The 24,504-nt window shown below is 32.4% G+C and overlaps 1 protein-coding gene across 2 annotated transcripts in view; it reads right to left on the bottom strand.

The window, feature by feature from the left end:
* Gabrg1 (gamma-aminobutyric acid type A receptor subunit gamma1) overlaps positions 1-24,504 on the bottom strand; it is an 81,015-nt gene that overhangs the window by 13,867 nt on the left and 42,644 nt on the right. Inside the window, exons 4-8 of one of the 2 annotated variants that reach the window (XM_026386556.2) lie at positions 13,212-13,432; positions 12,139-12,221; positions 9,894-10,031; positions 9,615-9,767; positions 4,871-5,082 (exon numbers count right to left, since the gene is read on the bottom strand). In XM_026386556.2, coding sequence (XP_026242341.2) covers positions 4,871-5,082; positions 9,615-9,767; positions 9,894-10,031; positions 12,139-12,221; positions 13,212-13,432 — 807 coding nt within the window. The remainder of the gene's footprint in view (positions 1-4,870; positions 5,083-9,614; positions 9,768-9,893; positions 10,032-12,138; positions 12,222-13,211; positions 13,433-24,504) is intronic. The other variant, XM_077803386.1, reaches the window with a different exon arrangement.

Below are 24,504 nucleotides of genomic sequence, written 5' to 3'. Positions count from 1 at the left end.
TTAACTCTCTAATAATAGCTTGTTCTTTATTTTGGATTTTTATGTTATGCCATTATATATATTTCACTTTATCATCTTATTTTGAATTTCTAGTCTATTTTTCCACAACAAGATTTAAAGATGCCCAAACGCAGAGAACATATTTTTTAAAATTTATTTATTTAATAATGTAAATTCTTTAGATTGGACCCAGGCACACTTTACTACTAGGCTACCTCCCTATTTTTATTTCATATTTTTAGACAAGGTCTCACTAAGTTCCTGAGAGTCTCACTGAGTTGCTGAGACTGGCCTCATACTTGCAATCTTCCTGCCTCAGTCTAGCAAGTTGTTAAGATTACAATTGTGTGCCACCACATCTAGCTTCAGAGAACACATTCTTTTTGTCTACAAATTGCTCTGTCCATGCCCGAGGAAATAAATTTCTATCATTTTACATCTTAATAAAGTTGAGACCCTAAAGATATTTTTTACTCTCAAATGGGCATATTAAATTCCTGGCAGAGATATGACAATATACCTAAATCACATTTTTAATGAGTGGCAATAAAGAAAAAATAAACATATATTGAATGGTAATGGGAACCAAATCAAATGTCATTAATATGCACAATACAAAAGGAAGATGAAAAATATAGAGAAATAAGAGAAAAAGAAGCAAGGAAGGACAAATTAAAGAAAGATTAAAAAATAAATGAAAACGAGAATGACAAAAGAAAAAGGAAGGAAGGAAGAAAGAAAGAACGTTAATACTGAGAATAAAATAGAAAACATGTTTATTAATTCATGTTTTTCTTAAAGGTTTCACTAGATCTAAAATTTTGATGTGTTCAACTATAATCTCTACCTAAAGAAAATAAATCAGGGCTTTATATGATGCTTAGTTAAGCAGTTGAAGAGATGTCAAGAAGGGTATTTCAGTTCCACTTAATAACTCACAAGTTGACCTTAGAGTGACTCAGGCACATGACGTTAGTGGACTGACCATTGCTTCAAATATTGGAGAAAAGAACAAGGGGAAGTTCTGGATTTCAAACTATTCAGAATTTTGATTCTATTAAATAAAATGAAAGAGAAAGAGGCAGGTAAAAAGGGGTAGCCAAAGCACAAATGGGTGTAAGGATAAGACGCTATAGGACCTCTGAGTCCAGGGCACTTTTAATTTTCCTACTTCAAAGAGAAGAAACATGTGGCTTCCACAAAACCCTTAAATAGGATATTTAAGACAAAAGCAAACAGAGCTGTCTATTTTTTGTTTTAATGTAAATATATTTTTATTTGTTCTTTTGAGATATACATGATACCAAACACAGCCACATCAATATCTATAGCAGCTGAATTCACAATAGCTAAGCTATGGAACCAACCTGGGTGCCCTTCAATATATGAACTAATACTGAAAATGTTGTAAATATAAACAAAGGGATATTATCCAGACATAAAGAATGAAATTATGACATTTGCGGGTAAACGAAATGGGACTAGAGACTATCATGCTAACTGAAATAAGCCAATTCCAAAGAATCAAGGCAGTCTATTCTTTATAAAGTACATTTTAATTTACCTGATTAGGAAGACCATATGGCTAAACACTGGACCAGGCAGGAAAACAAATTTGATTACTGATCGTGGCCTTTCAAAGCACAATTTAGAACTGAAAGAGCTCATTAAGCACATAACTGAACAAAGAAAGAAAGACTAAAGAATTTAAGTTTGGATGACTGAAAAAAAAATTTTGTCACATAGGTAGTCAATTATGTCAACTGAAATGTTAACATTTGTCATCATTTAGTGGTTCAGAGCTGTCATTTAATTATTATTTGTGGTTTTTCCACCTTTACTATTTTTGCATCCTGGATTAAATTTTAAATACTTGATAGACTTTTTTCCTTAAATTACTATAGTAGAAGAGGATCTGGTAGACTTTAATACATATTTTGTGAGCTTATGTTTGAATAACACCATAATTTTAATATTTTTCTTCCAATATTTCAGCTCTTTTGAGTATTTGTGCCATCTAGAACTGTGGTTGAGTACATGATCTGCAGTCAAACTGATCAACTGTTACCCTACAATACCCACTTTTCAGTTTTATGTCATTAGGTAATAGAATAATAGAACTTGTTATATATATTCTTAGAGTGATATTAGAAAATACATTCAAAATTATACATCATCTGTCTTTTAACATTAGTTATTTTTATTCTAAACATTTTCAATCAAAATTTCCAGAACTAAAATTTTGAAAGTAGCAAACATACTTTAAAAAATCTAGCAAAGATGCTTGGCTTTAATTAAAGGAATGTAGTAGAAAACATTCATTTTTATTTATCTAAAAATAAGTGAAATAACCCAATCCCAAAGAACCAAATTTTCTGGTTTCTCTGATATGTAGATGCTAATTCACAATAAGGGGAGGTGCTAGGGAAGAATAGAGGTACTCTGGATTAGACAGAGGGGAGTGAAGGGAGGAGAGGGGATATGGGAGTAGGAATGATAGTGGAATGGATCAGACCTTATTACCCTATGTACATGTATGATTACATGATCAGTGTAACTTTACATCATGTTTGACCAAAAGAATGAAAAGTTATACTCCAAGTATGTATGATATATTCAAAATGCATTCTATCTTCTAAGGTCTTCTTAAATTACTTTTTTTTTTATTGTTTTGTAGTTTTCATTGTAGAGGTCTTTCACCTCTTTTGTTAGATTGATTCCCAAGTATTCCATTTATTTATTTTGAGACTATTGTGAATCATACATTGCTGTGAGACTGGAAGTTGGAGCAACCACTATGGAAAGCAGTATAAAGATTTCTCAGAAAACTTGGAATGCAATCACCATTTGACCTAGCTATCCCACTCTTTGGTTTATACCCAAAGGACTTAAAATCAGCATAGTACAGTGTTGCAACCACGTCAATGTTTATAGCAGCTCACTTCACAATAGCTAAACTATGAGACCATCCTAGGTGTCCTTCAATAGAGGAATGGATAAAGAAAATGTGGTGTGTGTGTGTGTGTGTGTGTGTGTGTGTGTGTATTCATATTCAATGGAATATTATTCAGCTTTAAATAAGAATGAAATTATGACATTTGCTGGTAAGTGGATGGAGTTTGAGACTATCATGCTAAGCGAAATAAGCCACTCCCAGAAAAACTAAGGCCGAATGTTTTCTCTAATATGCAGATGCTAATTCATAACAAGGGGGGCAGTGCTAGGGAAGAATAGAGTTACTTTAAATTAGGTAAAGGGGAGTGAAGGGAGGGAGGGGATATAGGGATAGAAAGGACAGTAGAATGAAACAGACATTATTCCCTTATGAACACATATGACCACATGACTGGTGTGATTCTACATCACATGTAAAATTAGAAAAATGAGAAATCATATTCCATTGATGTATGGTACAACAAAGTGCATAAATGCATTCTATTTGTCATGTATAACTAATTAGAACAAATTTTAAAAAATGCATTCTATGTCATGTAGAACTAATTAGGATGAATAAAAAATAGCACTGAATATTAAAGCTGACATTCTTGCTCTCTGATGTATTCATTCAGGAACATCACTATGTCCCATGTATAAGCTAAAGTCATGTAACATGAGAGAGTCACAGGATCATTGTACAACATAAATATTCAAATTTGTACTGCCAACAACATGTTTTGCTTTTATGTTGTGGGAATCAGAAAACAAAATATAACAGGGCTTGCTTATTGGAATACAAATTGAAAAGTAAATTATAATTTAAGGGACTAGGGTTGTGGCTCAGCAGTAGAGTACTTGCCTCACATGTGTGAGACCCTGGGTTCGATCCTCAGCACCACGTAAGAATAAATAAGTGAAATAAAGGTATTGTGTTCAACAACAACTAAAAAAATAAATATTTAAAAATTTAAATGTAGGGCAAAAATTCATTTAAAAAATGAGTGAAAAATGAGAAGGAGAAAAAAAATCACTGAATCCTGAAACTAACTCCATGCCTCACACTATATATAACACGGCAGACTTTTAAGCTCACATCTATCATATCTGGTGTATACAGTTATAATTTATTTGAGTATTTTGGAACAAATCTTTTTAAAAAATATTTACTAAAATTAACAATGATTATCTTTGTTTTTCATTCTGGAGAAATAAATGTCTACCTTTTTGAGTTCCCTAACAATAAGGGAAATACAAAGAAAGAGTTACAAGTTTGAGCTCTCATACCAAAACAGACCTGTGTTTGAGTCTTAGATCTCTCACTTACTATGCTGTCCTTCTGCAAATCACTGAACTTATTCTTTAATTCTTGCTCTGAGAATAAATGAAATCATGCATATAGAATGCTCTGAAGAGTGCCTGAAACACTCAGTGTTAGATATAAATGTCAGATCAATAATTGTCATTATAAGAGGAAATTATGGTCAATTATCCAATACTTAAGTATATTAGGATCAGTAAAATAAATTTTAATATATAAACTGATACAATATAAGTTAAGGTAGATATGCTAAGAAAGGGGGACTAAGGGAGTATAAACATGTAACAATTTGAATTTTTTAGAATTCCAAATTCTAACACAAAAATAGAATCGAAGACAAATCTTAAAAATTGTTTTAGGTGCAAAAAGCATACCACTTGTGGAAGATTTTACAGTATTAGAAATTACTCTGCATGGGAGATCCAATAGGAATACTGAGGAAATATAGATACAAAAATTGGCAGGTAATGTTGGGCTCTCCATTTTTATCTTTCTACATACATATCTTTTGTCACAGTGCCTCAAACACTCCCTAGCACCATAAATACCACATAAGTATTTGAAACAGCATCTCCATGTCAGCTGGCTTTTATGAAAAAATCTTTTGTGACATACCGAGGCCTTGCTTTTTAGCTTCCTGTCTCTAGTAGTCTTTGCTTTTTTGTTGCTAGTAAAATAGTGCAAGGTTCCATATTCCATCAAGGCTGCAAAAACAAAAATGAAACACACAGAAACAAAGAGATCCATCGCAGTCACGTAAGAAACCTTAGGTAAAGACTTCCTGGCAATTGTACTCAGGGTTGTCATAGTCAAAACGGTAGTGATACCTATAGAGAGAGGGGGATAAATAGATTAAAAATAATTTAACACACCACTTTACTTTTCCATCTGATCTGGCAATATTTTGAGCTTAAATAAACAATGGAAACAAAAGAATATGATTACCAGGGATTTACAGAAAGAATTACTGGTAACCATGGCTACGCTATGTTCCATGCGCTTTTTGTGTCTGTGAATTTTAGTCATTTAAATTACTGTGGGCTGCAAATTAATGCCTGATACCCATCCTTCTCTTTCTCCATAGTAATAAAATACCAATTTTTAAACTAGTATGTTGTTGCCTGGAAGAACAACTTTATTTGCCACCTTCTCAGCAACAGGGTGTAACCACAGGCTAATACCTAGCCAAGGAGACCCGAGTCAATGAAAGCAGTCTAAAAAACGGTTTTAATGAACTGGGAAAGGCCTTTCTTTCTCTCTCCCTCTGGAACTGTTCTGCCAGAATGCAATGGATGGAGAGCCTGTCATCATCTTAGACCAGCAAATGATCCTTGGAATTCAGATCACCCATAACTTAGAAGAAAGCTAACAGCCTGAATTCCTCCTACTGCAGTGTGCCATATCACCTTGCACTGCCTACGACTGGACTTGCACAGGAGAAACAAATACCATTCTACCTAATTGGAGAACAGCTATTAAAGGTTACCTGCTATATGTGGTTAAAATGAATCCAAATGAACATAGAGCCTTCTTATTTGATAAATTGACTTCAACCTACTTTTTAACCTCAGAGTTTAATTATCCAGGCATAATTATATAAAGTGAATACTTCAGAAGGACGAGGTAAAGATTTACATTTTTAGGCACTCACATGTGGAATAGGAATAAGTGCAAGAGCCCTACCCTACTGTCTCAGGGCGTTGTCTTTGGACATAACTGCATCTCTTTACCCATTGGCTTTCTTGTGGGTCCTGCCATTAATCTTAGGTCCTGTTATGGTTTACATATGAAGTGTCTTCCAAAAGCTCCTGTGCTAATCACTGAATGTCTGGAGGTGAAATCACTGGATTGTGGGAACTGCAGCCTGATCAGCTCATCCTAGTTTGAATGGGCTGAGTGGGAATTGTAGGCAGATGGTTTATGACTGGAGGAGGCTGGTCACTAGGAGGAAGCCCTCAGAGGGTACATATTCCCTATGGCCCCTTCTTTCTCTTTGCTTCCTGGATGCTATAAATGCTGCCCCACCAGGTCCTTCCACCATCATGTCCTGCCTCACCTTGGTCACCTAAATCACAGATGCACTTGCTAGGTCTCTCTTTGCCTAAACTGCTACAATTTCCCTTCTTTAGCACACTATATATGGCTCTATGGTTGGCACTGTTTACCCTTCAAAGTACTACATATAATGCTAAATGCTTCTTAATTTGGCCAATATTTATAGAATGACAACATTCATGATAATAAAACAATAAAGCTGTAGCAACAGCCTCTTTGTTATGGTGAAGGCAGTAACTACCATTTTCCATCATGTTGCCGTGTAAGAATTCCTGTGACATGTTCATCTTTCTAGTTTTAACAGTTCTTAGTATTGGAACAGAAAATGTCACAAGTGCATTGGAAGCAAATACAGAATTAATCCCTGACCCACCTATTATCTTTGTAATCATAAGGAAATTTTCTTACTCCTATGCCTCTCACCTAAAAAACTAGCACAGTAGTACCTTGCTTGATACCTATAATCAATATATAAGAAGTAATTAATTTACTTATTCTTAAAATGGATACTTAGGTTACTGATTTTAAATCTTTATTCATTTCTAATATTAGTATTTAAAACTATAATTTCTAATCTAAGTAGTGTGTCAGCCTCATACTTCATTAATCACGGTTCTAATGCCACTTTTATAGATTTATATAGACACCACATTGCATGATAGCAAACATTATGTCCACCTATATCCCACCTGAATTTATGCTATGTTCTATTAAAATTCAGTTTGAAATATTGTCTAACTTCCCTTTGTTCCTTACTGGACCCAAAGGTTACCTAAAAGTTCATTCTTTTTAAAATTTTAAAACTTTGAGGACATTGTTAGTTACATTATGTTTATTAACTTTTAATTTACTTCCATTTTTGTTCAAAAATATGCTCAGGAAAACTTGAATCTTTTGAATTGTGTTGAAATCTTGGTTAATGTTCCATATGCATTGGAAAATATATTATGTACTGAAGTTAGTTGCTGTGTTTAGTAAATATAAATCAGTTCATGCAGTTGGTGATCTCATTAAGATCTTCTACATCTTGAATGATTTTTTTTTCTTCACTAATTGAGAAGGGGACCTTAAAATGTCCAATTACAATTGCAAAGTTGTCCATTTCTCTCATTATTCCTGAGAATTTTTACTTCAATTATTTTGAAACCAAAACTGTATTCTAAAGGATTTGTATATGGTAATGCTAAATACTTTCAATGAATGCAAGTAACCTTTTTTCTTCAACTTCCACACTTCTTTTTGTTGGGGGTGGTGAGTAGTAAATTACAAAGACCCCATAATCAAACAAAAGATTTCTCTGTCCCATCTCTATTTAAAAGCCAAGAGTCGATGTGTGCATGTATTTTATTATCAATGATTATATTAAATTTTACTTTAATAAAACACTATTACATTTCTGTTTAATAAAGCAAGGAAAACCACAGTACAACTTAGCTTTCAGAAATGTGTTTCTCTAATTTAGCAATTAATATGACAGTGATTAAATTGAGAAGACCATGATGGATTTCCTATTAAAGTACCTCCGAACTTATGCTAATAAAAAATGTTTGGAATATTAACAGGACAAGAAGAAACCAATTCAGATATCATTGTTATTTTCTCCATGGATTCCTCTGGTCAAGAGCCTATGATAATCTCCCATCAAGTGTGGAAAAAAATCCAAGTTCCAAAAGTGGCTCACAAAGACTTAAATGATCCAAGCACTGTCCACTCTCCAATCTCATCTTCTGACACTATTCAGTCAGTTCTAGCCACACCTGTCATCTTTCTGAACATCAAGCTTACCCTGACAGGTTCTTCCTGCCTTGATTATTCTTCTACCAAATATCGATCAAGTACTTCACCATTAGGTCACTACTCAAATGCCACCTCCACAGAGAACTCTCTGGACACCACATCATGGTATAGCAAACATGTCCACCCACATGTCTTGTAATTTTCACAGAAAACATTTCATAAATGTTAAAATGCAATGTTGAATAAATTTCTTCAATAAATTGTCCCTCAACAAGATGTAAACATACGTATGAACGCTTATAAAATTAATTACAACTTCATAGGGCTCAGAATTATAGGAAGTATACTTTAATTTGATCTAGCTATGCCTATTTTGACAAATGCTAGTATTAAAAATATATGAATTTATGTAAAATCATAAAATTGGATCTGCTGTTTTATGACACCATAGCATATGATTTTTTAAATACAAATTCAATAGTAGAAACAATCCATTCAAATTCTCTTTGGAAAAACAATATGAAAATAAAACCAAATATACTATGTTAACTTATAATTGTAATAGTATATAAAGAAACTATAATAATGAAAGTGCTTTAAAACAAAATAATTTGAAATAATAGAAAGAAATAACACTTATGAATAAGTACTTAGAGTCTCAAAGAAAAGGCATTTCTAGAGCTACATGTTTCAGGTTTTATTGCTGCCACTTTTATGTGAATTGCAGTTCACTATTTATTAAATGGAGTTATTTGCCAGTTATCAGAGAATTCACATGAAAACTCTTTACCATTAAAATAGCAATTGTCTCAAATGTCTTTATGTTTTTAATACATAATTATCAGTGGATAACTATTCACATACAGTTAAGATTCATATTTTAGACTGATCTTGAAAATAAATCAATAAATTTTCTTTGTGTAGGAATACATGAATATAGATCATCACTTTCATTTAAAAAATATATGGTAGTTAGACCCTGATTTCCTCAAATGATTTGGAGCTGCAATAGATTACTATAAGAAGAGAAAAAAATCCATTTTATCCAGTATGAATTACAAATTACTCTTTAAACAGCAAACTTCAAATATTCACAGATTAATTGCACATTTTATATATTGCATAAGCTAGGGAGTTTCTTGATCCTTCCAGGTACCTGCCATGTGGAACATCTGACTATTCATTTGAAACATTTGAGGAAGGAGTTTTATATACATGCTGATTATTAGTGGTAAAATAAAACTGATCAAAGTCATTGAAAATATTTACCAAAATGAGATTTAGATATTTATTTAGAGATTTTCATTTATTAATTCTTATTGTGAACTATATTTCCTTTGACTTCCTTCAGCATGAAAAATAAGGAATTTTCTAAAGTTCAAGTTATTTACTTTCTTTTCTACTTGTCCTTTATACAGTTCTTTCAAATGGTATTTCAATAGAATTTCAGTACATTTTCCCCTTGATTATGGTCTAGAGGAATATTTCTAGTATTTTCTCCTGTAGACTTTTATTAGAATATTTTTGAAAACCCTCTGATAATATAGCATAATATTATATACCATACCCAGTGATGTTCTTGCAGGTACTGCATCTTTATTGATCCAAAAAGACACCCAAGAAAGAACAACTGTAAGAATGCATGGAATGTAGGTCTGGATAGTGAAATATCCCATTCGTCTGCTCAGGTCAAAAAAAATTGTCATGATAATATAATCGCCTGGAAGAAAAATACATGTTTTACTTTGGCTAGAAAATGCATAAAAATATATATTTCAATTCATATAGTTAAATGCCAATGCCATTCTCTACTAGTATCATTCACCAATTTGTGTTTTCTCCTTACCAGAGATTGTGTGAGAGATTTCAGTTGTGTTCCGTAACCCTACAAATGCAAACTGATATAATCTCCAGTATTTAGGATCAGCCACTTCCACAGAGGGTTTTTTCCACTTATATTCAATTTCATTTTTAGGATATCCATCTGGAAGGAAAATTGAAATAAAAAATATATAGATAAGCAAGTTCCAAAGCTGCTAACATTGCAATACCAACATTATCCAAAAACCAACTCTTGGAGATTCTTCCCTTGTGTGTTATTATAAGATATACCAAATATAGGAAAAAACTGAATGAAATATGCATGTTCAAAGCATAATCATATTTAACAGTTATTTCACCCTATATATTAATATCACAGCCAACTTATATTTTAGTCCTTGGAATTTGGGAGTGGGGACACTTCTTCAGTGATCTAAAGTATATAACATTTTATATCTCAGATTTATGTAAAGATTTTATTATATTAGAATTCACCCCACAAGACTGTCAAAACGAAAGCACGGAATTTCCATGTTTTGAAATGTCCCTAGGTCACAATTGCCTGCAAACTTATCCTTTTGACTTCAACTTTTTATTTGATTTTTTTTTTTTTTTGGTGGACAAACATTACTTCCTATTTTTGATTGCTCATCTGTGTTTGGAAATATTGTAATACTATGAAGTTTCTAATTGTTTCAGCACAAGGAGTGCTGTACCATATTTCAAAATCAGAATTCACAAATATTCTAATATTTCCAAAACAGTATATTATTTTGCAGGATCTCCTATTGGTAATACAATAAATTTGCTTTCATCTCTGCTGACCTATTTAAGAATGTTTTCCTTTTTTGCTCTCAAGGGCTGTGGTTACAGTGCTTTTCCATAGTTCCTATTCATTATAATCACAGAGGTAATTGAGTGAAAAGTGATAACATATAGGAATGTGGGTATAAATAAACGTGGTTGTGTAGATACTTAACCTCTCTCTCAAGACATTGACTTTAAATTGGGGCTAGAGTAAAATCTTTTACAAATCTTTGTTGTGAAATATTAGAGGTAGAGGCTAAATTTTCTACTGAGCCTGTACAGAATACCTGACAAAGGAAGTTAGGATGATTGTATTGTGTCATTGACACCCAATTGCATTTACAGGGATGGATTATTCATTTCCAGTAATGGCAAGCAAAGTCAAAGCACATCACAAGATTTTAAGAATGTCAAATAGGGGAAAGTGCATTAAATGCTACGTCATCCAATATTTACATGTCAACTCTTCCTTGATAATTCCTATTTATCAAGTCTTTTGCCCTGATTTAGCTGTCTTTATACATTGAGATATAAGATCATTAATATAATAAAATAAAATTTATGAAGATAATCCAATAAAATCTTTAATAAAGGGCAACAGAGATATTTAGAATTTACTAAGTAAGAGGTGGGGAAATACTTATGAGTAAAAACCTGTATCACAATATACTAAGAATAGGTTCTAGAATACATTCTGAACCGTGAAAAAAAAATCCAATTGTGAAGGAAGTAAAATAGCATTAAATGATTTGTGGATATAGGCAATAGCATTTTTAAAAGTCATATATATTGTCTAATTATTTTTTAGATCAGAATTTTCCTAAGAATATATGAGAATACAAATATTTTTGTAAACATAAAATAAAATTAATATTGCAATAAAAATATTATAACTGTTTTTTGGAATAAAATTTAAGTTCAATTTAGTTAGTTCTAACCACTCTTGTGTTACATTTTTTACCTTTAATTAAAAAAAGCTCATCTCCAACTCATTAAAGTCTTTTCAAATATTTACTTTCATGTAGTAAATACCCTTCACCCAAGCAATTTTTGAAACATTTTAAAATCCAAGGCTATAAATTTAGATGCTGCCTCCAGCAAAATGAATATACTTTGAATCAATTTTTCTTTACTCTGTAAAAATATGTGAAAACAAACCTATCTTAAGTATTCCCTTATTTATTCAAGCTAAGAAAAATAGACTTGAATACACTGAAAGTTGTAAAGATGATTTAATAAATGATTTAATAAAACGTACGTATTATACATTCACTACCTATTTATTGTTTTTTAGTTTAAAAGCAAGGAATTCATGTACTATTTGTAATTCTTTTATCTAAGAGAGTTGAATATAATCCACTCTTCTAAAAACTGTCTTTTTTTTCTCATTTTGCTTTACATTTTTTAAAGAAATGAGATTTGAGACTAAACTGTATGAAATTATCAAGTATTTTCTGACTTACAGCTTGAAAATTCCAGTGGACAAGAATGTTCATCCATAGGAAAGTTATGAAGCTGAAGGTAACATTCTGCATTAATTGTCAATCTATATTTAGATGAAAAGATAATATTAAATAAAGACAATTTTCCATCATTAGACTCTCTTGTCTAATTTTAAAACATGATTTTAGACCACAATAATGAAGTATGTAGGATTAGAATGTAATAATCATTTTAAAATCTCAAAGTCTTAAATGATATTATAACATTCGTAGTTAAATATGAAAATTCTAACATTCTCTTTTCCAGCCAATCAGATCACTTCTGTATATATTTTAATAAAATCTTGGTACTTAAAAAGTCATACTTCACCATACTTGTATAATTATATTAAAACAGATTCAACCTCATGTATTACCAAAAAGAACCAATACAAAAATAATAATGGCTAAAAAATTTATAGTTCAGGATCTTCACCGATACACATGCACATATACAGGCATACATACACCAGATTAACAAATTGTACATAGTTAAGTGTTATGATGTTTTTCATCTTAATATATCAGGAATATTTTCCCATTAAGAATGTTTTGTTTTGTTTTGTTTTGTTTGTGGTGCTGGGGACTGAATCCAGGGCCTTGTGCATTCAAGCCAAGCACTCTACCAACTGAGTTATATCCTCAGCCCCAAGAATGATTTTTAATAAGTAGATATCTTCAAGGAAATGAACTAAATATATTTGAACCTTGCACAGCAAACTTATATGTCAATCATTTCTTGAGAAATTTCTAGTACTTTCTTAAGAATGTTTTATTAATTGAAGTTGTTTGAAATTTAGATTATACAATTTTATAGCAAAATAGGATGCTAGAGAAAAATCTCAGTGATTTGCATTACAGGTTACTTTTCACATAATAGTAACCCTGAGATTAAATACTGCCAAAACATTTCGCCATTTTAGATTTTAGCAGAAGAAAAAGAGCTACACATTTTCTAAATTTGTAAGTTGGAAGAAGGAGAAAATGCAGACACTAATTAAATATTAGTTTTGAAAATAAATTAGAGCAACTACAAATTTTTCAAACAATATTACCTGAGAGTATATAGAACTCGTCCATCATTCCAAATCCGCAGCAGGCGATTCGGAGTTGTTATCCAGTGTGCATCTGATTTTCTTGAATTTCTGAAAAAAGTGTCAGGAATCCAAATTTTTCCAACCATATTACTGTTAAGCATGAGCACTTTCATGGTACTGTTGAACTTCAAACGGCTGTCAAACCAGGTTTGGGCAAAAATTATATCAATTGTGTACTCCTAAGGGATAAAAAGAACAATAATAACATATTAGTAAAGCCACCATTTTAGATTTTTTTTCAAAAGTTTAAATTTTCAGATTATAAAGTTCCTGCTAATTAATAGCACTTAAGCTCAATATTTTTAGAGAAAAAAACCAGCCATTTTCTTAACTTTTCCTTTAATTGTGTATGTGGATTATATAAACTAAAAGTCAAGACTTCTGGCAATTTCTACTGCCTGGTATTGTTTTATTTCCTTCTATTTTATACCTGTTATTCAAAGTTTCATCATATGTATGATGTAGCCATTAAAGTTAAAAATAAACTCACAAATTTGCTTTAAAAAATAAATTTATCTTTTCAGCAATGTTACTAATTTGTGGTATTTGTATAATGATTACATCACAAAAAATCACAATTAAGTACAAATTTAAGAGGAAAATAGCTACTAAATTATCTAGAAGGCTTATTCTAAAAAGCTAATTTCCTAATTAAGTTTTTAGTCTGAAAAATTAACTCCAATTATTTAGGTCCACTGGTTTCAAATGTTTTCAAGTTACCACATATAAGTCTTTGAGCAATTATAACACATGAAACACTATGTTAAGAGTTTTCCTTGTCTTATGCATGTCACTAAATCTTTCTCAATACCTAGGAAATTTGCACTACTATCATCTTTATTTTTCAGTAACATTTGCTGATTAAAATAAAGGCAGATTAATTCTACCCACATCACAGGGTTAATAATTGGCTGATAGAGAAACTGAGCCATTGCAAGACTGAATTCCAAGCTCAACTCCATACCACATACATGCTATGGTGCTTCAAAAGTGAGGCTGATGATTCCAAGACTAGACAGACTGGGCATAATCAGCAAGTAACTATAAATAAAAAGTCACTCAGTTATTAGAGAACAGGAGGAGGTAACTAGGTATTATTTACCTTTGTATCCTAAATGTCTGCTATATTATAAGCACTAAAAGTTACTCAAAATAATTAATGAATAAGTATGAAGTAATAGTGCTATGAAGATAGGGAATTAAAAAGATGTGTATGTGTCTGTGTGTTCATAACTTAGAAATTAAGAGAACAAAAAATAAACTGAAGAATATAAGCTATTACATGAGTTACTTGTGGGAGAGCCTAGTTACCTGACCTTGACAGGATATTTACAAACAGTGGCCAATTTGTGAAATATTTAATATAACAAATGGAAGTAATTGGGAGTTTGATTAATGAATGAAAACATTTTTTAAAAGTGTCAGGAAGACTAATATGTGAGGGCTAAAACTTAACTTATGAATATGTAACTTGGAATTTGCTTAACTGAAATATAGAGATAAATTGAGAGGGAAACTGTATTTCATCTATTTTAAGTGAGCAATGTTGCAATTTGGAAAGCAAATATATATTGAAATCGAACAACAGCCCACATATTACATAATTAAATGTGATATGTTATTTATTATGGTATTATATATATTAATATGTAATAATTTATATGTATAATGTAAGTAACTGTATTATAAGTATATGAACTATTATGTATGATTTTTTTCATATAATGATGTAATGTGCAATTATTCAATATATTTAGCATCTATTGCATGCTGATTATTGTTTTGTGTGGATGTAAAGACATGAAGTCTCTGCACAAAATTAAATTTTCATTGTGACCCTCTCATCACATTTTATTGGTTGTCATGTGATAATTAAAACTTTGACTTTTTTTAATGTCAGTGTGGCACAGAATCCAACTGTGCTGAAAGTATTTTTGTAACCATGTAAGCTTTGTGATTTCCATTGCCACAATTTTGCTAATATACTGTTTGTAACTTGAGTGGAGACATAAACATATGACATAATACATGCTAATGAAGCATATTTATCCAGGAGATGCTTAATTATCTTAGTAATATTAATGTAGCAGTATATAATGTGTGCAGTCATTCGGTATGGCTAATGGATCACTATATACAGTATCACTGGTGTAACTAATGTTATCAATAATTCCTATTGTGGCCCCCTTCTCAGGTTTGATGTCATTTAAATTTTTTTTAGTCAATCATGATTTATTCAGGTAGCCACTTCATCTGAAAGAAATGATTAACTCTTCAGAGTCTAACAGCGAAACCATGCTAATGACATGACTTTTGTTTTAGTGGTAAATGTGAATAGAAAGAAGCCTCATTGTTATGGTTTAGATATGAGGTGTCCCCCCCCCCCCAGAGCTCATGTGTGAGACCATGCAATAAAATGTAGAGGTGAGATGATCTGGTTTTGAGAGCCTTAACCTTATCAGTGCATTAATTCTCTAATAGGTATTAATTGGGCAGTGACTTTATACAGGTAGGGTATGGTTGGAAGAAGTGGGTTTCTGGGGACATGTTTTTGGAGTTTATATGTTTTCCATGGTGAGGGGAGTTCTCTCTGATTCTTTTTTGGGGGGATGAGGGGGCACGTACTAGGGATTGAACTCAGGGGCACTCAACCACTGAGCCACATCCTCAGACCTATTTTGTATTGTATTTAGAGACAGAGTCTTGTTGAGTTGCCAAGTGCCTCACCATTGCTGAGGATGACCCTCCTGCCTCAGTCCCCCAAGCCTCTGGGATTACAGACTTGCACACACCCAGCTCGCTCTGATTCTTGATTGTCATGTCCTGAGCTGTTTTTCTCTGTCACACTGTTGAGCTATGGTATTCTGCCTTACTTCCAGCCACAGCAAGAGAGCCTGCCATCTACAGACACAGAGCTCTGAAACTGTGAACCCCAAAGAAATGTTTCCTCTCCTAAAACTGTGCTTGTCGGATCTTTTAATCACAGCAGAGAAAAAGCTGTCTAAAATATTAATTCTATTGAATATCCTGGAAAGAACAATTAGTTAATGGTATTTGGCAGAATTGTGTCATATTTTTGGATGGGATGAAACAGCAGAAACCGCTTGAGACACCTGTCAGGATTATGATTTGGCCACTACCCAACATTGTGTGATAGAGAGAACCTCATTTTACTTGGTAGGTATATTTAACTGAAGTTTTCCTGACTAACAGAACATTTAATGTGGTTTCTGAAAACTGATTTGTCTAGAGGTAGAACTTCACTAGCAGTTGTGGATACTGCTTAGAAGCTATTAAATTTATGTATTTGTGTTTATGTATGTATGCATGCATGCATGCATGTATGTATATTATGCTGGGGATCTATCCTGGGGCCTGCACATACTAGGTAAGCATTCTTTCACTTGGTTATTTTTCCATCCCAGGACTTTCTTCAGAACATCGACTTCTAAAAGTAGTCATCACTGTTGGAAAGGTTATAACTTCCAAGGAGTCAAGTTTTCCTTAGCAATGCATCTTGAAGAAAAGTGAAGTTTTCAGCCCACTGTTATTTCTTCAATGTAAGATTAAAGAGTGAAAGATGCAAAGCATATGTCTTGATAATCCATCTTTCCTAAAGCCTCGAAGAGGCTAATACACCCAAGCCCTTTTAACTTGCTAATCCTGAATAAATGCCTTATTGAGATAAGAAGGTCAATCAAGTCTGAACTCTTTTGTAAGTAATCAAAAAATCCAACTTCATTTAATCATTTGTGTTAAGGGGAATTTTCAGAAAATGATCAAACTATGTTCTCGTGTATTATTTTCCTTTTTTGAGGTTATAATCATCTACATAACAAATAAGAAGAGGAAATATGAAATGGGACTTTTATTCACTCAGAACAAGTACAAGATCTCCTAGGGTAAATGTTTTGAAATAAGGAATAGTGCATTTAAAACTTGAGATCCAATGCACTTTATATGCTTTGCTTATCTCCTTGCAAGTTAACTGACAAAATAGCATTAGTGAAAAAAATGTGAGAAATGGGTCATCCTGATCTCTAAGTTAACCAATTCAAACTATAAGATTGATCAATGTATGGTGTCATTTTATTAATACATTGTCAGCTTTGCAACTATGCACTACATCTCACATTTTAAAAATATTAGTTAACTCAATATTATAGTCTTTTTAGTAATGGGAGAAACTTCATACAAAATACAAGATTTGCTTAGCCAACTAACATAGATGCATACTTTCATCATAAAGTTTGATGGACCCTGATCTGATTTTTCCACTTTGCATTAATCTCTCCCTAAACTGTCTAATCACATGGTAAAGTTAGAATGGTAGGCTAAATTATGGTTAGCAGGAAATGAGATATTAAAGCTAGAGACATGTAGAGAGAATGTAGCTAATCCACAGTACAAGGAATTTTACAAATGTCTATAAATATCATCTCTATTTTTCTCAAGTTAAAAAAAAAGCCATGAACCCTGAATTCAGCTAATAAAGTGTTGTGTTTTTGTTTCTGGTGTTCCAATTACTTCTACATTGTACTTGTCTTATATGGATAACAATAGGACCTCTTGATATGAATTTATACATTAAAAATTGGGAATCCATAAAACTTAAGAAAGGTATATATAAAATGAAATCAAAGTAGAGATTATTTTTAGTTATGGGAAATTAAGACAGATTTCATGATACAAATTATACTTAGGCTGGGGATATGGCTCAGTGGTAGAGCACTTGCCTAGCATGTGCAAGGACCTGAGTTTGATCCTCAGCACGACAAAAAAATAAATATATAAAATAAAGGTATTGTGTCCAACTAGAGCTAAAAAATAAATATTAAAAAAAGAAAATAGTATTTGACCAGAACCTTGAAGGACATAGGAACATTCAGATACATACTAGGATTAATTAATAAACGGAGAGGGACAAACAGTACAATACAGGGCATAGCTGAGTGGTAGTGCATATCTATAATTCCAGCGGCTGGGGAGGCTGAGGCAGGAATTTCCTAGGCTCAAAGCTAGTCTCAGCAATTTAGCAAACTGTGAGCAACTAGTGAAACCCTGTTTCAAAATAAACAATTAAAGAAAAACAAGGGGATGTGCCTCAGTGGTTAAGGACCCCTATGTTCAATCCCTGGTACCAAAGGGGAAAAAAAGAATGAAAAAAAGAAAGAAAAAAAAAGAACAAAAAATGCAAGGCATAATGGGGAAACTGAAGAATGCAAACCATATGAAAAATGTAGTTCATCCTTTTTTGTATGTCAAGAAATGTGCATTCCACAAATACACAGGATATTCAACGTCTGGAAGAGTTTTTGTCCACTTTATCTACAATTACCAATTTCTAGTAATTGACCTGAAAACAGATATTGTTTGAACCCGTGTACTACTGAAATGAGGATTATAAACTGAAAGTTCTAAAACCTTATGTGTTACTTTCCTTCATCATATTTTGTCATAATTTTTTTTACAGGATATATATTCTACAATATTCCATGTATAATTTCAAAGGGAACACATCAAACAGTATAATCACAGAACAAGTAAGCTCTACAAAAAATAGAGGGAAATAATAAATGAACTTCACATCAATTAGAAATTTACAACATAATGGAGAAGCTTAGCTTCCTGATATATAAAATAAGTACTCTGCAATCTGCAGTGGGAACTACCTTTAGAAATTTATATTAGCCAACCTTCTCCAGAGAAACTTCACCAATAAGATAGAGGGACAGATGGAAGAGAGAGTAGCTAGGTCTATTTTAAAGAATTGGCTCACATAACACGACGGAGGCTGGCAAGTCCAAATATCTTTCTTCCTCTTAGGATGTCAGTATTTTAAGCCTTCATCTGATTGAATGAAAAATGTTAATCACATATAAAAAATACCTTAACAGAAAAATCTAGGTTGGTGTTTGACCAAATATCTGAGTACCAGAGTTACCAAGGTAACACTTAAAAAGTAACCATCACAGATCTAAAACAGCAGTAATGGACATTCATGGATTCATAAGGCCTTAATAAAAACTACCATGTGTTTCATTTCTATAAAAGAAAAATAAAACAATTAAGCAAAAGCATGAAATTCACTTTGAGTCTACTACTTTTACTAAATTAGAAATGTTTTCATAAGACTTTAATTAAATTCAAATGTACATTTGGTAATCTTTCATTTAAGCAGATAAAGCTAAAAGTAATTTTCCTCACAGCATTCTCATTTGCTTTCTAGAGTCGATCAAATTGTGTTTGCAAAATGATTACATTTTCAAGTTCTATCTTCTCATGCTATTCTGAATTTTCCCACTCTGATATAAGGAAATAACTTTCCAAGGTCATACAGCAAGTAAGAAATTTTGATCACATATCCCACAACTTCAACCTCTTCACTATAATGCACATTATCCACATGAGACATAAATTTGTAATCTAGAGAGATAAAATTCATATTTTCCCAATTACTAGTTCTGGTTACTTATTTTATACTGTCCTCTCTTTTATCATATTTTTATTATAATGATATTTGTATCCCTGTTATCATTGTGGAATATCTGAATGAATGAGTATGCTTAATCTGCTTGTAGCAAACTTCCTAAGTACAAAATATAGTATAACAGTATTCTGGTTTGGCTATGAAGTGTCCCCCCAAAGCTCCTGTGTTGATGCAGGACTATTCAGAGCTGAAATAATCAGATTGTGTGAGATGCCACCTAATCCATCCTGTCCTCCCAGGTTGAATGGACTAATTGAGTGGTAACTGTAGGAAGGTGGGGAATGGCTGAAAAGGGTGGGTCACTGGGGGTGTGCCCTGGAAAGACTCATTCTTCCTGCACTCAGTTACCCCTCTCCTCTCTCTCTGCTTCCTGGCTGATACAAGGGGAGCAACTTCAGTTGTCTTTCTCTGCCACTCAACCCCACTTCCATGACATTTTGCCTCACCTTGGGCCCAGAATAATGAGTTGGTTGTCTGTGAATTGAGACCTTGGAAAGCCTGAACCCCAAATAAACTTTCCTCCTCTAAGTTGTTTTTTCAGGTATTTTGACACAGTGACACAAAACTGACTAAAACAGACAGCAAATACATACATGAATAGAAACTACCTTGCTTACTAGACTGCCCCCAATTAAAAGCACAGTAAAGGATTTTCTGCAGTGGATACTTGATATTTTGGTGAAGACTCTTCTTCCTGAAAAAGCCACATCACCAGTTGGAAATTGTGATTTGCATTCACATGTGCAACATCTGTGATAGTTTGATTCAGTGGTAGATAACAGCATCAATTGCTCTATATTCTATAGAAAATGTTCCCATAATTGTACTTAGTCAACATACATTCACTGCTGTCTGAAATCGACTTTCTAAGCAAAAGAGAACCCTATATTTGAAATGATACATTTAGAAGTAACCAACATAGCTCATGTTATCAATTATTTATATTATTTCCAGTTTATGGATTTCTTACCACTCTCCATATTCTCAAGGCAGAAAATGAAGAATTTTCCAACACTTCCAGTAGGTTGCCATCAGGAGGGACTGTTGGCATGGGTGTTAGAAGGCTTCCCTTCCTTTGTTTACCTCAGTCTTATAGTTTGGATCCCATTATGCATATCACAATGCTGGGTGTTTCTACTAAAAATGCCGAGGCTTTTCATAATTTATACATTATATAATAAATAATACATGATGTATTTCTATAACTATTTTTTCACAACTTCCATTGTAATATCCAAAGTCAAGACATTCAAATGAGCTATCTCTCCTATTTTAATTAAACTTCGGAACAACCAATATTGTCTCAAATTCATTGCCAATCTAAGATTTAAAACTTAGGCAAGTTATTTAAAATCTTTGTTGTTACAGATTTTTAAAAAAACACATTGAATTAAGGATTAGGCATTGCCTTTTAATTATGTGCATACTTTTAAATAACTTTTAGATAAGCAATGAGACAATGGCTGAGTGTATCAAATGTGTGTGCAGTAGTGAGAAGTTGTGTGCAGTGCAAAGATTAGGGGTTAAATGGAATGAGCAAACCACATCCCAGTTCTGAGTTAGTCATTTAGCCATTTGCTAAAATATAGTGCCGACCATGTCAGTCACCCTGGTAGAATGTGGGAACCAGGCAATCACCACTATGGTCTTTCCCAGTCTGATTCATTATGGAAACATTATAAAATGTTGGAAATTATTTTGCTAAAAATGTTCTAACTATAAGTGGGGTTTAAAGCCAAGATGAATTCAGTGTTTCCCAGTGATGCTTCCTCACTAAAATAGTTCCCATCTGTATGTATCAGTGTCACATTCAATTAATCCTGCCTAATTCCCTCCTAGTTTGGAGTGAAAGATGGTTTAAAATAGTGGCTGCCAGGCATGGCACAGTGGCACATGCCTATAATTCCAATTTGGAAAGCAGAGGAAGGAGGATCAGAAGTTGGAGGCCAATCTCAGAAATTTAGGTCCTAAGCAATATAGAAAGACCATGCCTCAAAAAAACAAGAAAAAAAATAGCAGCTGACAAGCTTAATTAATTAAATTTCTTCATAGGCAGATTCATTAACTTGCCCCCAGATTACTAAACCAAAATCTACAGTAGAGCTGTCTGAGAATTTGAATTTTTCTTTTAAAGAACAACTTACCTTTTTCTTATCTATAATTTGGGATTATTAAGATTTGAAACTTTGTCTTAAGTTTCCATCAATTTCTCAGTGATTTTATATGTACTAGATTCCTTACAAAGAAGAAATAAATTAATAAAAAGTGAGAAATAGAAAAGAAGGAGGAGGAAGTGGAGAAAGAAGGAAAGAATAGTAAAGAAAGAAATTGAGTCAATTAAAACTCAATTCTAAGTAATTGAAATCTAGTTGCATAATTTTCAGACTTTAAATTAATTTTATACTTAATATTCATAAATGGTCACTATTCTTCAAATTGAATCATGAGGGCTACCTTGTTTTTCATATACCAGCTCTCCATATTAACTGCTATATGAGAATGTTTGTGTACATACAATTAAGAGTACATTTGGTTTCCAACATTCAACTAATATATGAACCTGTAAGTAATTTCAGATTATAATCTCCTAGGGCAAAATATTAGCTGCCTGAAGGTATCTAAGGCCATGCCACTACTCCTTTTTCCCAGATGTGTATTATTTTTGCTGTGTTTTATATTATTAACAAAGTGATAACTTGTCACTCTCCTCCTATAAATAAATTTTATATTAAGAAAAGAAAAAAAACAGGTTATATAATAACTGAGTTCAGTATTGAAAGTCCTTGATAATTATCAAATAGTTTAAGTAATTCAATTTTAATCACAGGGGTTAAAAAATAAGGAATCATAGTATATATTTCAATCAACTATAACACTTGACATGAAGTAGGGGCTTGGAGGAGTAAAGTTGAAAGCAAGGCTAAAAGCAGGCTTTAATTTACCTGTATGAAAAAATCATAAACTGAAATAAATAAGGCTTGTATTCTGCCAGCACTTTCCCCCTGAAATGTAGCCAGAGGCCAGAATTACCATGCTGTGCAGAACTCTTCTATATGTACATGTACTAAGACATAGGACTTTAGATTGTAACTATATTGGGACTCCATCTTGAAAAATGTTACTAGAAAATAATTCAAAATAGACAAACATCATCCTAGGTTTCAGGAATGTGTACTTTATCCTAAGGAAATAATTATGGGTGGCCAAAAGAATTTAATAAACAATACTCATAATCAAAACAAATTAAAAACAACCAAATGTTAAGTAATAGATTATTAAATACATTATGGTACAAATACAACCTCTAATATTATGTAGGATATATGCTTAACTCAAAAAGTAATTAAGTGAAATGATACCCATAGTACAATAAATAGAAAGATGCAATGTTTTAAAACCATATGTATGTTATTGAAACATTTGGTAAAGCTATATACATAAAATTAGTTAAAACTGTAGTAACAATAGTAGCCACTATATACTCTAGGATAAGTTAACTTTTTTCTTTACCTAAATGTAATTTCTATTTTCTTATATTGCATGTGTTTTTTTATTTTTAATTGTTTCATATTATATATATATATATATATATATATATATAAATTATTGGGTTTATTTAGACATAATTATACAAGCAGGGAATATAATTTACTGCAATTTGGTTCCCAGTACTTCCCCTTTTCCTCCTCACATCTCTCCTGGTGTTTTCTTCTATTTATTTATAGTTTTCTTTTAATTAGTGTATTACAAGTATACATAAAGATGAATTCACAAGGTATATTCATACATGTTTGATCAGATTCATTCCACCATTCTTCCCTTTTCCTATCCCTTCTCCTTTCCTCTCACTTTCCTTTCTCTACTCCATAGATCCTCTCTTCTATTTTCATTGGATTCAAGAAAAACACTTTTTTTTCTGAAATTCTGTTTTAGAAAATACAGCATTTCAGGGTATCATAGCACACGTCTGTAATCCCAGTGAATCAGAAGCCTGATGAAAGGAGGATTGCAAATTTGAGGACAATCTTAGCCATTTAGTGAGACCCTAAGCAACCTAGTGGGACTCTCTCAAAATGCAAAATAAAAAGAGCTGGGAATGTAGCTAAATGGTTACATGCCCTTGGGTTCAAACCCCAGTACCTAAATTAATTAATTAATTAACTAAAAAGAAAATACAGCATTAAGTCATCATTTATAATTTAAAATCTATATTGAATTACACACAGACACTTTCTTGGCCTTTCCCTTTTATATACTCTAATTTTTTTTCTCATCTTCCTTGATAGACTTTATGCTTATCTCAAAGAAGGAGGCCTTATCTTTTTTAACTTAAAACCAACACACCAATTGCCACATATGAAGGGTAAATAAATATGACAACATCATGAAATAAAAATAAATGTTTGAATGTAATTTAAACAAAATGTAATTTAAACAAATGTAATTTAAAAATTATTTTTTTTAATTTTTGAATATATAGAGTTCAATTTATATATTCACAGGGTATATCTATTTTCTTATTTTTTTTGGGGGGGGGGGGTTACCAGGTATTGAACTTGGTAGCATTGACCACTGAGCCACATTCCCAGTCCTGTTTTGTATTTTATTTAGAGACTGAGACTCACTGAGTTCCTTAGTGCCTCACTTTTGCTGAGACTGGCTTTGAACTCTCTATCCTCCTGCCTCAGCCTCCCCAGCCACTAGGATTACAGGCATGTACCACCATGCCTGGCTTAATTTAATTTTTTAATGTTCCTTATT

The sequence above is a fragment of the Urocitellus parryii genome, chromosome 10, assembly GCF_045843805.1.
Source record: "Urocitellus parryii isolate mUroPar1 chromosome 10, mUroPar1.hap1, whole genome shotgun sequence".
Classification (NCBI taxonomy): Eukaryota; Metazoa; Chordata; class Mammalia; order Rodentia; family Sciuridae; genus Urocitellus; species Urocitellus parryii.
This window is presented reverse-complemented; position numbering and strand designations above follow the sequence as displayed.